At 33.8% G+C, this 15674-nt stretch overlaps 2 protein-coding genes across 3 annotated transcripts in view; one reads left to right on the top strand and one right to left on the bottom strand.

The window, feature by feature from the left end:
* Positions 1 to 451: 451 nt before the first annotated feature.
* LOC125056823 lies at positions 452 to 2551 on the top strand. The gene is made up of 4 exons (XM_047660123.1): positions 452 to 817; positions 1002 to 1183; positions 1480 to 1865; positions 2227 to 2551. Exons 1-3 carry the CDS (start codon positions 649 to 651, stop codon positions 1807 to 1809), a joined length of 681 nt encoding a protein of 226 aa, XP_047516079.1. The 5' UTR covers positions 452 to 648; the 3' UTR covers positions 1810 to 1865; positions 2227 to 2551.
* Positions 2552 to 5735: 3184 nt separating this feature from the next.
* LOC125056424 (myotubularin-related protein 8) overlaps positions 5736 to 15674 on the bottom strand; it is a 64116-nt gene continuing 54177 nt past the window's right edge. For both annotated transcript variants that reach the window (XM_047659510.1, XM_047659509.1), the window contains exons 9-18: positions 14957 to 15113; positions 14391 to 14534; positions 13844 to 13950; positions 13383 to 13511; positions 12406 to 12532; positions 11663 to 11793; positions 10193 to 10304; positions 9215 to 9349; positions 6151 to 6277; positions 5736 to 5861 (exon numbers count right to left, since the gene is read on the bottom strand). In XM_047659510.1, the coding sequence (XP_047515466.1) occupies positions 5833 to 5861; positions 6151 to 6277; positions 9215 to 9349; positions 10193 to 10304; positions 11663 to 11793; positions 12406 to 12532; positions 13383 to 13511; positions 13844 to 13950; positions 14391 to 14534; positions 14957 to 15113 (1198 nt within the window). In that variant the 3' untranslated portion in view covers positions 5736 to 5832. The remainder of the gene's footprint in view (positions 5862 to 6150; positions 6278 to 9214; positions 9350 to 10192; positions 10305 to 11662; positions 11794 to 12405; positions 12533 to 13382; positions 13512 to 13843; positions 13951 to 14390; positions 14535 to 14956; positions 15114 to 15674) is intronic.

Raw genomic sequence — 15674 nt, 5'->3', positions numbered from 1 at the left:
TTCTACACTGATTAATTTACTGTTTTAAACTAAACAGGCTCTCATTTTTATTCCATAAGGTTTAGAAAAATCTGCAAGCATAAAAAGAATAGCTACTAACAAACTACCTACTACATAAGATAAGGCGGTTCACCTTTAACCAGGATTAACAATTCTAATACCTATTAATATTCAAGTTAGACATTTTTATAATAATGGTTACGACGACATCTATTTTATTAGAAATTAAACTATTATATCAGTGCTTCTTCTAATAGTGAGTTTACAGTAAAAATTAGCTTCATCGTTTAGCTGTATTTTAAAAGATGGCGCCAAAAAGACTTTGACACTCCTAATGTAATTGACTACTGTCAAGGAATTTTGTGATGTTTTGTGCATCGACCAATTTCCTTCTTGTATTTTGTTGGATTGCCAAATGCCAATTCCTTATCCAAAATCAGAGTCGTTTTTGTTTATATTTGTTTTGTTATTAATTTTTATTTAAAAGTATTCCATTGTGTGAATAAATAGTAATAGCAATAAATGATGTGATACTCAGTTTTAAAAAAAATAACATAGTCGCCTGACATAATATTTGGATTTATAATAGAAGTATTCTGTATAAGATATTAAACAGCTACACTATAGTATTAAAAAGTATCTTAAATCATGCCCAGAAAGCCGTGCTACTGGACGCGCAGACTTGAATTACAGTTAGTTGAATTCGTCCGCCAAAAAGAATTTATTTGGAAGCCTATCGGTAACACAAATCATCACATTCAGCAGAAATATAAAGCCTATGCTGAGTTCGCATCAATACTAGGGCCTGGGTTTACAGGTACTGATTTTAAATACTATCTTATTTATAAACACCTTCACTTTAAGATAGCTGCTCATTACAATTATTTAATATAAAACCCTAAAGGCTTTAACCATGTGACTATATTTTATATAAGAAACATGTTTTTCTGATGATTTAACAAGCGTGTGTCCTTTGTAAGAAATATTTTTTTTACTTGCAGCTAGATCGGTAAGGGATCGTTGGGTGAACATCAGAAGCACTTTCAATCACAATCTAAGAAAAGTTCTAAAGTCTCAGGAAACAGCAAAATGTCCTGAAGAAGTGTACACTCCTTGCTGGCCACTATGGAAGCCCCTTCAATTTCTTAAAGACCCTTCTAAAAGTGAAGACAGCTTTTATGAGGTAATTTAATATGAAAATCAGTGTTTTAAAGTTAACTTAAATTTTATTTTAAATGTTCTAAAAGTTGAAAATGCATGTTTTCCTGTAGTGTAATAAATATTGCTTTCTATGTTCTATTTATATAATAGAACAGTATAAATTGCATTATAGAAGTACATTTTTTTTTTATAGTAAAAACAACAGCATTCAATGAAAGGCCATCTAATCCTTTTATTAAACTCTACCCTTGAAAAAATGCCAAATACTATAGAATTTAAGCTACTATTAAATAGATATAAAATATAACTGTTTTTCAGGAATATTCAGCTATTGAAAGCAGCTTAAAACCAGAACCAGATTTAAGTGAAACATTAATTAGTATACGCCAAAGAGGACAGCATATTGATAGACCCAAAAAGAAAACTAAAAAGAAATTCAAACAATGTAAAGACATACTGGACAACTTATTAATTGCAATGGCTCCATTAAAAACATCATCAGAGTGCTCTAGTTATTGGTATTTTGGGCGTCACGTCACAGAGCGTTTGAATGCTATGAGATCAATTGACGCTACATGTGCAGGTCAAGAGATTTTAAAACTCTTGGAAGCAAATGAAAATAGCCAAATTAATTCATTAGGAAGCTGAATACATTAATTCGAAATAATGTTGGAAATATCTTGAAAAACTGAAAAGCTGACTAGGTAGGTATAGTACTGAGAAAATAAGTTGTTATCCTTAATTTTATATCATTTATTTTTGTTTAGCTACTTAACATCAGGTAAGCCTCCTGTCGGCTTGCCTTAAAAAAACCACAGGTGCAAACTTTCCTGCGCCAAATTTGATTAAAATAAGATCCCAGACTTTGACAATAATTAGGCTTAGCTTATTACTATGCAGTTAAAGACAGCAAATACTTTTTTAATGAAAAAAGAATCAAGAATTTCTAAATTTCATAGAACAGACACAATCATTTGTTTTTACAATTTGTATGGTGAATAATATTCAGGCTTATAGTAAAGTATACTTAGATTCAATATTATATATCTATATTTTGTTTTATAGATGTTCCTGCACTGACACAGAAGAGAGGGAGATGAAAAAACATTCAAAGACGTTATAAAAAAAATAAAAATAAATTTTACTTAATACATTTTTATTAAATAGATATCATGTGTTTATTGTTTGCCATTATGTCATTGGTACATTGATTCAGATTGGATGCAAGCAAACATTCATCTTTACTTTTGATACTTGTATTTATGCATCTATCGATATTCCTCTCCAACTTCTTTATTAATTTATCTTCCTTTGCATAAAACTTGGTGATTAGGCCAATAAGGTTATCTGTTAAAATCACAATTGGAGATACAAATATCATTTAATAAAAAAATATTGGTTGTTTGTAAAGTAGGTTTACGATCGAGATTTTTACGTGATAACGTCTTATTGGTGATATAAGTTTTTGGGAAGTAAGGAATTAATGAAGATAACATTTTTTTCAAATTTTAAATTACATCTATCGTTTTATTCACACTTTTGATGATAAATTTCGGGTGTAAAATGACAAGTTTACTTATTCGACTATGATGTACATTTTTCTTCATACATTCACGGAATGACTGGCAGCGCTCGAGATGAGACGGGAGATCGGTCCGTCTCTCTCTCGTTATACCTGCGATCGCGCTCGTGAGGTTTTGGTGTGACACAAGTTTCTGAACATGTCACCCGACTAAAACGATTTTAAAGACGTTATCACGTCAAAATAAAAAAATTAACTAATTTTTGATTTGAATTTATCTCTTGGATTTATTAACTCTTTTTTGGTTGTTTAAGCAGACATTATCAGCGCAACTCTTCTATACTAGATATGAATATCGCCTTATAGATCTATTAAGAAAGTTTCAATCATTATTTACATTAAAAAAGATATTTCACCAAATTAACAAATTTTTAATATATTATTTCATTCAGTCTAATACTAATTCGACTTGGGGTCCTTCAAGAAGAAAAAATACCAGTTAAAAGGCCGGCAACGCACACGCGAGCCCTCTGGCATCGACTGTCCATGGGCGGCGGTATCACTAAACATCAGCGTCGTGCCTGTTTGCCCTTAAATAAAGTCTCGTCGCATTTAATTAATCATTCACTCCTGGCAAATTGTATTTACGTTGTGATAGACTTCTGAATAAAACTAATAATATACCTTTTACAACTTTTCCGTTCTCAATAACACCATTTCGTTTAAGTACGCAAGCGATAAGGCACTCGCCATGTACTGGTGACTCCATCTTTGGTGACAATCTTTTGATCTCCCTCTTATCATTCCTCTGTACCTCTTTCAAACATTCAGACATGTTGCGTTTGAATTCTTGGACGTGTCTTGAGACTTCGTTTGGTATAGGATTATAGGACCAACCTGGTTCTTTTTCTGTCGGGTTACCATATATTTTTACTAAATAACATGTTTCGGAAAAACTACTGAATCTAAAGAAGACATCAAACCCCAAATGTCATAATAATCTCCTAATTTCTAAGCCATTTCTACAATTAAGTTACGGAAGACGAAAATTTATACAGTAAAAGCCAGTTTTTATTTACTATTAAATTATCCGAGATTTGATTGTATCTATTCCTATTATTTTTAATAAACTTTAACATGTCAACATTAAACTATGTTTGGCTATATCGTTAGTATAATTGTTTTTAGTTTATACATATATCTATGTCAGAAAACGAAATAATTTCAGCTCTCTGTAACGAGCTGTTGGAAAAAAAATCTCAATCTCAGTGTTCGTGGCTTAGGCTCGGGTTCAAACTCACAATATCTTTATTTATATAGGTAAACAAGTACACTTATGAACGGCAAAATAGAAGTTAAATTTACATTAACTACCAGTTCGCAAGTCAAGGCGTAGAGCGGGCAAGAAACTTTCCGCCACTCTTTTTAATCGCTAAGTTTTGAGTCATACAAATTGTTTGAACTGGTGCAAATCAATCCCAAGGATTAGGATCATTTAAGTATTCGTCATATTTATAAAAAGCTTTATTGATTAATTTACGTTTAACGAGGGCTTTGAATTTATTTAGTGATAATTCTCTAATTTCGTTTGGGAGTTTGTTGTAAAAACCATAATTGTGTTGTGTCAGATAAGGATCACCTTTTTGCTTTCAATAAAATATGAAACACAGAATCCGTAATTTAAGATCATAGACCTGTGTCTATGATTTTGGGATTCTTGAGGGATGAATTTTGATATAAAATAAACAAAGAAAAATACTGTACCCAGATTATTCTCTTTCAATTTTGTATCCTGGTTAATATTATTTATTCTCATACTTCCCGTTTCCACGCCAACTACTTCCGAACCACCACAACTTGCGATTCGAAAAAAATATAAAACAATAATTGCAAGCATTTTCTCGGTTTGAATTGAAAATCTGTCTAACACGCAATTTTAACTGGCTTGTTATTTTTAACGATGTTAGTTATAATAGACCAATCAATTTTATATTTTAGTGCAATTATTGCTGATATTACGAGTAGTTTTCTGTGTGTGTAGACAACGTGGGCAAGTAGGCTGTTCACATGCTGAGCTATAAATGAAGAAGACAAGTCTGTCCCATGCCCTCACACTTTTATTAACAAGGTGCTGCTCTTCCTACGATTGTAGGAAGGATCTCCGTCAGTCTAACAAATGATTGGCTCAAATGAAGCCATCAGAATTACTTCCAGATTACAGAGATACAGATTATAATCGTAGATTGGCCGTGTCGCTACAACCAGTTTGTTTGTTTTTTTTAAATTAATTTATATATTTCAATAGATTGGTTATTTTAAATTGTATCAAAATCTGTTTAGTTACGTAACCATTGTAAAGTATATGAATAAAACTATATTTATTGTAGTAGTGTTTAATATGCATCTAATATTTACAATTTTCATAATATACAAATAACTTAAACATAAAATTACAAAAATGCTCGGTTTAACCTAACAAAAATAACTATAGTCGTATTTTTAATTAAACGAAGCCAACTGACAGTAGCTAATGTCACTTTGTAATATAATGTTGCCATATTTAAAGTAATAGTGATACGTTCAGTTCTTGTTCAATCAGATGAATGAACAATGAGTGTGAATAGTTATTCATTACAAACTATAAAAGAATATTATTTCTATTTCAAAATTGTATAAAAGTGCTCTGATATAAGTTAGGTACTAGTACTATGTAACTATTATCAGTTTTTTGACGTCTTATTACAAAGCGCAGCGCGGCGACTAGTGCCATCACCGATCATTAATTGAGGGGTTTTTACTTTGTCACAACACTATTTTTATTTCATTAAAAACTGACAACACCGTAAACGTCAGTTAACTTCGTCTAGTTAAAAATACGACTATAAGCACTATTTACTGAAAATAAGAACCTAAACCAAATTGCGAAGTTTCACTAAATTTAAGTCGCCAATACAGGATTTTTTTAATGAATTTTTGGGTTCTTAATTTTTACCATATTCTGTGATTACGGTTTTTTCTCCACCTGATCCAAGATTATCTTTGATTTTCGTAACAATAATTATTAAACGACATAATTTTTAATGATTTACAGTAACTTATGTACACATTTCAGTTGTCTCGTGTTGGCATTGACAAAATCATGGCTCTTCTCACTTTTTGGGCTCTTGGTGATTTATGTCTGAAAAAAATTAACTAAATTATTGTTTCATAACCTTTCCGGGCTGGATAATTTTTTTTATATATTTTGAAAATATAATGTCTATGTTTCTCCTATTTTATTGTATTTACTACTTAAGAAATCGTCCAGTCGTGTTTGAGTTCGATTCTCGACAAAAATACAAATTTTCTTATATTATTAGCATAGAGAATTTTTTAAAGTACATAAATTTATAGACACTTTGGAAATATACATTAAATAAAAATGTATCAAGACTGTTCTTTTCTTCTTAAATAAGACATATACTAACAGGCGTGCGGCGTTGGAGGGGCACAGGCTGCGCAGAGAGGCGCAGGGGCAGGGGCAGCGAGGGCAGGCAAAGGGGCACGGGACACGCATCGAGTACACACGCACCCGCCGCAGCCCCAACAGTGGTGCTGATATTATGAAATATTTTTTTTTTAAAGACAATTCACACCAATTGCATACACCGGATATACATACATATTATAGATAGATAGACATATAAATACATATTTAAACACCCAAGACCGAAGCACAACACCAAATGCTCATCACATCGATGTTCGTCTCAGCCGGGGATCGAACCCGGGACCCATGGATTCGCAGTCAGGGGCTGCGAATCCATGATGATAGGCACAGGCGGCTGATTTTTTTATATTAATTATTATATAAACCACTAGACCAATGAGTCGTCAATTCAAGAGTATTATATCAAATATAGATATGATAAAAATTTAAAAAGATAAAATAGATGATGTGCGTCACCGGCCTTTTAAAAATTAGCGCTCTTTTCTTGAAGGACCCTAATAGTACGAGATCCCGCTGCAGGATTGGTGCGCTCATCGACTATTTATTTAAAACCAAATTTTTATGTTTATTTATAATTAAGAGAATATATATTTACTAGGGTGCCTATTAAAATTTGGCCGCCATTATTTTTAATTAAATTATTTTTAATTCATTTTTGGTAAAAAATTTCGTTCATTTATTATTTAAATAAAATAACGTCTCCATCACGGTAATTAATATGAAGATTCTAAAAAATCACGGGTGCCGTTGCGCACCTGGCCGCACCTCTTTGCAGCCAGGTGTAAACAGGTATGATTTCGATAAATTTATACGTTTATAACCTATTTTTATTAATTATATGTCAAATTGAAGCTAATTTTTTTCTATTAATTATCATATAAAGTTGCTTAATTAAATCTGGCCGCAAATAAGGGCTACTGGCTGTTAAAGATAATAAATATTTAAGGTAGAGTGAAATAGAGTTAGCGCGTAACATCATTTGTCAGACGAGGACAGCGATTGTCGGCTGTGCAACGCTTTTAAGCCATTGCGCATGCGTCGAACGTTAGTGTTCTCAACCACCGGGGAGTAATAGAGACGACTTATAATAAATACTCGAAAAAATATGTAATTTTTTTCAAAATGACAAATTTAAAAATTGCAACAAATTCAGCCAATTCATATCTGTTTACACCTGGCTGCAAAGAGGTGCGGCCAGGTGCGCAACAGCACCCGTAATTTTTTAGAATCTTCATATTAATTACCGTGATGTAGACGTTATTTTATTTAAATAATAAATGAACGAAATTTTTTACCAAAAATCAATTAAAAATAATTTAATTAAAAATAATGGCGGCCAAATTTTGATAGGCACCCTAGTAAATATATATTCTCTTAATTATAAATAAACATAAAAATTTGGTTTTAAACAAATAGTCGATGAGCGCACCAATCCTGCAGCGGGATCTTAGACCATAAGTCGAATTGGTTCGGAAATACTTCAGTGGGCAGCTGGTTTCCCAAAGTGGTGGTGCGCGGCAAAAACTGACTTATGAAACGCTCAGTTGTGGAACGACGGACGTTGAGGTGATACGGGTGGAATTTCATATTCAATTAAGTTTGGTCTTTAAAAATTCAAATTAAACATTTAAAGGGTTTTTCAACAAGAACTTTGTTTTCTAAAACAAAATAAAACAAAGAATTTAGAGGAAAATGAATAAATTTTTTATTGTATTACAAAGAGAAAAGTTTGGCAATTATGAATGAAAAATGATATCTGGCAAATGTCCACCACGACCACGCTGACAGATGTTGATTCTTTCATAAAAAAATTTAATCACTTTTTGGCAAAATGGAGGGTCTATTTCGTTAATGACATCACGGATTTTGAGTTTTAAGGCTGCAATCGATTCGATTGGCTCCGTATAGACTCTGTCTTTAACATAGCCCCACAAAAAATAATCCAGTGGTGTTAAATCACACGATCTGGCTGGCCACTTAACAGCTGAATTTCGCGAAATTATGCGCTCGGGAAATTTGGTTTGCAATAAATTGATCGTTTCATTGGCTGTGTGACATGTGGCACCGTCCTGTTGAAACCACATTTCAGTGATATCCATGTCATCAATAATAGGCCAAAATTTAGTGGTTAACATCTCGCGATACCGTGATCCATTGACTGTTACCGCATTTCCAGCCTCATCTTCGAAAAAAAACGGCCCAATCACGCCTCCAGACCACATAGTGCACCACACAGTAACACGTTGAGTATGCAAAGCCTTCTCAATAATTGCTTTAGGATTTTCAGAAGCCCAAATGCGACAATTTTGCTTGTTGACGTACCCTGACAAATGAAAATGGGCTTCGTCTGAAAAAATGATTTTTTCAGAAAAACCAGCAGGTTGTTCCTGAATGAACTGAGCGAATCTGCGGCGATTTGAATGGTCGATCAGCTTTAATTCCTGCACCAGTTGAATCTTGTAAGGCTTCAAAGCCAAATCCTTTCGCAAAATTCGCCATGTTGTGCTTTTGGATAACCCCAATTGTTGAGAACGTCGTGAAATTGACAAATTTTGATCTTCTTCAACACTGTGGCTCACGGCGGCGATGTTTTCTGTTGAACGACCCGGTCGAACACGTGTTGGTGTTGGCACATTTTGTACCGAGCCTGTCGACTCAAATTTCGCGACCAAATTCTTAACAGCGGTCTCAGAAGGACGATTATGCTGGCCGAAAATATCACGAATTTTACGAAATGTAACTTTAACAGAACCACCATTTTTATAGTGGATTTGAATTATTTTAATGCGATTTTCGAGCGAAATTGAATTCATTGTAATAATTGCCAAAGCACCTGCTACGAATACCGCCAAAAACTAAATGTCAAAACTATCACGTTCTCGGTGTTGCCACAATTGAAAAACAAACTTCTTGTTGAAATACCCTTTATAATATCCCGACAAAACCCTTTTCACCTGTGACGATCAATGTATGTGGCACTATGGTTCTGTCAACAAGAGTAGAAGCGGTTTTTTTTTTTTCAATAAAATAAAATTTCTCACCTTTCTACTAAAATGGTCCAAGGGCGTAGAGCAACTGCATTCGGTGACATTTTTAATACTCTTCCAGTCTAAGGCAACTGAATTTATTTCTGCCTCCAACGCTGACAAACTCGGTGGGATCATGTCATCTGTCTTCTGAAATAAATATTATTTTATTTTAGCTGCCCCCGCGAGCTTCGTTACGCCGTAATTTTTACTTTACCTTTTTAGTAGCTACATACCAACTTTTTCCAGAATAAAAAGGTAAGTACTAAATTTGTCTCCATAAAAACCTTCCTCAGAGTTCAAGGAATAAATAAAAATCTTGAATTGGTCCAGCCGCCTTCAAGTGTTGCATCATATTTTGCGATTCATATTTATTTATATAGCTACTATACATATCAGAAAATAATACATATTAAACATAGACAAAAGAAAATATGAAAAAATAATTTTACCATAAATAACAAACTATTTTAAAATTTTATAAATAAGTTCATACTACATATGCCTTCTTAATATGTATTTTTTTTAGCTTCTAAAACAGAAAATAGTTGACGGGATGTTAATAAAATAGTTGATCATAAAAACTAGGTCTAATTTGACGGCTCATTGGTCTAGTGGTTAGTACCCCTGACTGCGAATCCATGGGTCCCGGGTTCGATCCCCGGCTGAGACAAACATCGATGTGATGAGCATTTGGTGTTGTGCTTAGGTTGTTTAAATATGTATTTATATGTCTATCTATCTATAATATGTATGTATATCCGTTGGCTAGTACCCATAACACAAGCTTCACCAGCTTAGCATGGGACTAGGTCAATTGGTGTGAATTGTCCAATCATAAAAAAAATTGTTCTTAAATCTTTCGTCTCTTTCTGTTGAATTGTGTTTACGTTGTGACGAAAAGAGATAAATAGTACTTAAGTTTTAAGTCCTTGTAATTGTTACCTCCATACGAAAGTTCATCACAAGCCATTCAGCGCAATATTTACTTACTTCAGTTATAAGTGGTATATTGGTGGGTTTCTGTGGTTTAGTCTCTTTGAGGGGATGATCATGGTTTGCGCACTCCATTTCTGACAGATTGGCGCCTGACTCGTATATGAATCTAAATAACATAAAAACATATACACATACAAGTAGAATATAATTCACGCTAATTTTACGAATCAATAAAAAAATATGTTTAAATAAATAATAGTTTAAAAAAACTAAAAAAAACAGTATTTTTTGTTCATTACCATTTTCAGCCTAAATTAGGAATTATTTTTCACTTTTTAGTTTGATGTGCTTTAGAAGCGTGTTTTTTAGTTTTTGAAACTATTATTTTTTTTTTATTTTTTAGTTAAATTTTTTTTTTTTCGGATTATTGCATTGTCATCGATCTTTGACAGGTGCGCAAAATTTGAATAAAATCTGTCAGTTTAAAGTGGGTCAAAATCGAGTCCGAAGGAGTCGGTTACATACATACATGCAGGTGAAGCTAATATAAAGCGTGTAATATAGCACGATAGCCAAACATTAACTGAAAATTGATTTACAAAGTTGAAATTGAAAACAGATGAAGTAATAATTTCGTGTTTTTCCCACGAGAATATAAGTGCTTGCTCTTATTTCACCATGCCTCCTGCTGATAGAGGACAAGTCTTTGTTTTTAATTTATTTTATTATTATTTATTACTTAAGAGGTCATGTGGAACATGGTGTAGTGGTTGCAGCATGGTTTAATGGCGGAGAGTTTTTTGCCAGTTCTTCTTTTCCGTTCTACGCCCTTGATTTGAGAACTGGCGGTAAATGTTAAGTTAGAAGCATTTCGTATACATTTCTTTTTAGACGTTCATAAGTGTACATTGTTACCTATATGATTAAATGATTTTTGCCTTTTGACTTTTTTTTTTTTTTAATATTACAATCGTAATTACAATTAGTATATCGAGACAATGCGCGTAACGGGACAAACAGTCATGCTTTTTCGTGCGTGCAGTCGGCGTTCATCGATTTATTAGACGTTGTCACGTCAATAATAATACAACTTTATTGAAAATAATAATGAAAATAATATTAAAATAATAAATAAATACATATATATATATACTGTATAAATCACCTGCATCATGAGCATACCCCACACTCACCCTCATGTACACACCCTTACTTTCACACCATCACACAACACACCCGAATTAGGTATTACTTAGTTTTGTTAATAATTTTTACTGTTGTTTTCTTTCCTAAATCTTTTTGTATTTACGTATTCCATATTTGGCTATATGTGTAGTATAATTGTTGGTTGTTATGTATAATTTATGTTAGCAGTAAGATTACGAAATAAATAAATCAATAACCGAAATATGGTTGTGACAAAATTGAGTTATACACGTTAAAACAATGTTTAATCGTTGAATTTTCTATTTAATGTTTTCTAAACCGTTTTTGCGCAACAGTGTGAATAAATAAAATAATTACTTGTTATCAATATGCATTCCAGCCGTCCTCGTTTCGATCTCGACAGTTTCCAAATTGCCATTTTGATAATTGACGGACGTCTCACTCTTGTCTTTCTTACTTGACAGCAGCTTCTTGAATGTCGTTATTCGCTGAAAATCATAAATACATAACTTCCTCCTGAGTGGCAGCTAGGTGAGGGGTACCGGGTTCGATTCCCGGTTCGAGGTCAAGTTTTAATTTAAATTTGTTCTCGGCCTTTGGGAGGGTTGTGCGGTACCGGGCGAATGCCTCAACCGTACATGGAGGACACGGTCGAATTTCTAAAGACAAGCACGAATTATAAAAAAAAAATCCTATACTTGACGCTGGCTAATGCACAAATCGTGCCAGAGCCATTTAAAAAAAAAACTTCCTCCTGCATAAGGTAGGTTAAAAGTAAACGTTGGCAAACCACGTCAACATAATATTCAACATTGTGTTACCTATTTAAATAAAGACCAATATCATTTACTCTAAGAAAAACGCTATTAGGATAATAAAATTCATTTTCTCACACTTATTAATAATCAACACTTAAATATAATTTAAAGTTTAAAATTTGTTAAAAACTCTTCCTCACAGGCCGGCAACGCACCTATTAAAATGGATAGCGGCGACTGCCTATTAGGGCTGTCCCGTAGGCTCGTAATCCCGCCAATACATATATATTCTCCAGGAACATATATATATGTCAGTACTTTATAAAATGCTCAATATTTTACCTTAGCTAAATAGTCTATATGCTGGTGAAGGGCGGCCGAATGCTCTACAGCAGCAGGTAAGAGATCGGGAAGGGATTCCCGTGGATGAACACCGCTCTCATGACGGCAGTACATACCGCTCCAGAACCTGTTAAAAGGAAAAACTTGAACATTATTTAATAAAAACATTCGTCTAAAGCATGTCGGTTTCCTAACGCTTGTTAAATGCGGCCATAGACAAAAATCTTTTTGTGCACAGCCGTGATTTGAACGCACAGACTTGGCACACGTTAAAAAATTAAGCTACATATTGCATAGATTTTATCGCGGCCTTTGAGTGCAGCGACTGAATCAAGAAATTCCGTAACGAAAATAAACGTAATATAGGTGCGGCCAATACGCGTCAGAGTGGGACAGAACGCATACTGTGTATTCACATCTCTCTGACGAGATCGGTGACGTAGCGTAAGCGCGGCCGGTGCAGACGGTACGCGTTAGAGTGAGACAGACTATATAGGCGGGTTAGTCTGAGTTTGGTAGATTGAATTAATATCAAAGAAAAAAAATACTGCATAAATAAAATAAAATAAATAATTATAATTGCATAAGTTCCCGAGCGACGGCATTCCCCGGCTCCCGATGCCATCGCATGCACCCACACACTCACTCATTCACTCACACACTTACTAAGTCACTCACATGCACCCACATGAAATGCATATATACAGGGTATACACCCTACCGCGGCGCAACTGCTTAGTGTGAGAGAATTATATGTTATTAAACGAAAACATTACTACCAACATGGAAAACGTTTTTATATTATGTATAGATTGGACTACATTATAAATAAAATAATTATACATATATTAAATAAATACTGATAAAGCAGTGTTGCCCCAGTGGCTTGAGTGCACCTAGAGCCTTTGACCGTTCCGATCACGGCTGTGCACTGTGCATTCTCAAAATATATTAAATAACTTTTTTTTTAATATTACCTGATACTTTGGGCAGACAGATCGGGTTTCAAAATATCCGGATGGGCCTTGGGACTGTATAAAGGATTCTTGTACTCGTTCAGGTGACTCGCCATGTAACCCCATAGAGAGAAGGTGCGCTCGGATAATCTGAAAAATATATTTTCTCTACAAGATTAGTTAGAACTTTTATATATAGTCAAGGTAACTTTAAAATAATAAAATAAAGTTTCGTAATTAATCATAGAACATTTTCTATGTTTTTGTTGCTTTTATTGCCAACCAAAAACAGAATGTTCGAGAACAATAATTAAATAGACACAGATAATATTTTTTTATTCTATATGTGTGTTCGTATGTACGGAAACGCTTTTTTCATACAAAAACATGCTAGCGTTGACAATTACAAATTTAAAAACAATTGTCACAAACATACTGACATAAGTCAGTAAAAGTATGTCAAAAGATAACTATACCGATACCTAAGATCTCTTCTATCCTTTTCACAATTCCCAACAAAGGTTCCATATTGACAAGCGTGCGCATGATCATGTAGAGTAATTAAAAACCGTTCGTTGAATTGGAAAGCCTAAAAAAACAATATGTTCATTAGTACAAGCAGTAAAAGCTAGAGATAACTTTTTAATTATTTTTTTAATTTAAATCTTTCGCTTTTGAGATCACATATTTATAGTTTACCCATTACACTTATTCATTCACATGCACCCACACACTCACTTATACACTCACATGCACCCACACACTAATACGCATTCACTCACATGCACCCACACACTAATACGCATTCACTCACATGCACCTACACACTCACTCATTCGCTCACATGCACCCACACACTTACGCATTCACTCACATGCACCCATACACTCACTCATTCACTCACACACTTACTAATAAATTTTAACAAATTTTATTTTTAAATGTAACTAAGTATTTAGTTAGTTATGGAAGATCTGGGAGCCCTGACACAGGTACTTTTAACGTAAGAGGGTTCATAAAACTGTTTACCTCAGGAATTTGTCGTAAAAGCTGCCACGTACAATCCAGCAATTGCGTGAACACCGGCGATCGTTCTCTCGGGTCTCCCGCCACGTGACTACACCGGGATGTGAACTTGTGACCGAAGGATAACCAGTCCTTCTCTATTAATGCCTGCAAGTTTATATAGTTTTTTAATATCAATAATTCCTTCTTGTCATATATAAACGTGTTTCACCAGAATACAGCCTTATTGGAAGGGGCAGAGATAAAACATGGACGGCCGAAGCCGCTGGAACGGACTTCCGGAAAATTTATGAAATATTAGTACTTTATATTTTATGCAAAATAGTTTATTTAAATCTTAAATGACAAATTGTGTGTGTTTTTAACGTGTTTTTAACATCGAAGAAATAAATTTAAAAAAAAATATAATTTGTATTAATTTTCGACACTTTTAATATTTTAATGACAATTAAATTCCTAACATATCTTCCTTTTTCGTTTCCGTTTTTCCGTTTGCCAAAGAAATTTCACTTCTGACATGTGTACTTTGTACGCACGCACTTTTTTTTGACCATTAATGGTTCTCTCACCTGGTATCCATTAATAGTCCGGTAGTGCGGTTCGAGGCAAACAGCGGCCAGCGAACACACTTGCGCAGTGCGGTCCCACCCGTCGCTACAGTGCACGCACACACTCACACCGCTATCTATCGCGCTCGCTATCCACCAAGATGTGTCTAGTATCGACCTGAAATATTGAGAGCGAAAGTTAAATAAGATGTAATATTAAAAAAAAATATTTCAAATAACTGTCAACTGCAGTAGTAACTCAAAAATCATCATTTTTGTTGGACTTGGACTGTTTTCGAGTCGGAATATAATTTAATTAGGAAAACGTAAAGAAAATTCTGGAATTTTATGGAAAAATATATTGTAGAAAAATATTGACTTTATAAATGTGTTCAAAAAACCGAAATTAAAAAATATATAATGTATTTTGACAGTTATAGCTCGTTCAAGTATCGCAATATTTCGCTATACTCCGAAACATCGGGCAATGTCAAAAATTAATTCGTAGTAAAAAAAAAGTTAATAGTAAGCAGATTTAATGCAATTTATCCCCCCCCCCCCCTTCATCTTGTCAGCAAAAGTAAGCAAAGCTCTCAAAAATAATAGTACACAAACGTATTATTTTTTTGTAGGAATCCTCGAAAATGCATTGTATAGATTTTATCGCGGTAAAAAAGTAGATAATTACTGGTGACGTAATCACCAAATAAGAAACTTAAAAAAACTTACCCCCCCCCCC

This window comes from Pieris napi, chromosome 15 (assembly GCF_905475465.1).
Source record: "Pieris napi chromosome 15, ilPieNapi1.2, whole genome shotgun sequence".
NCBI classification, from domain to species: Eukaryota; Metazoa; Arthropoda; class Insecta; order Lepidoptera; family Pieridae; genus Pieris; species Pieris napi.
This window is presented reverse-complemented; position numbering and strand designations above follow the sequence as displayed.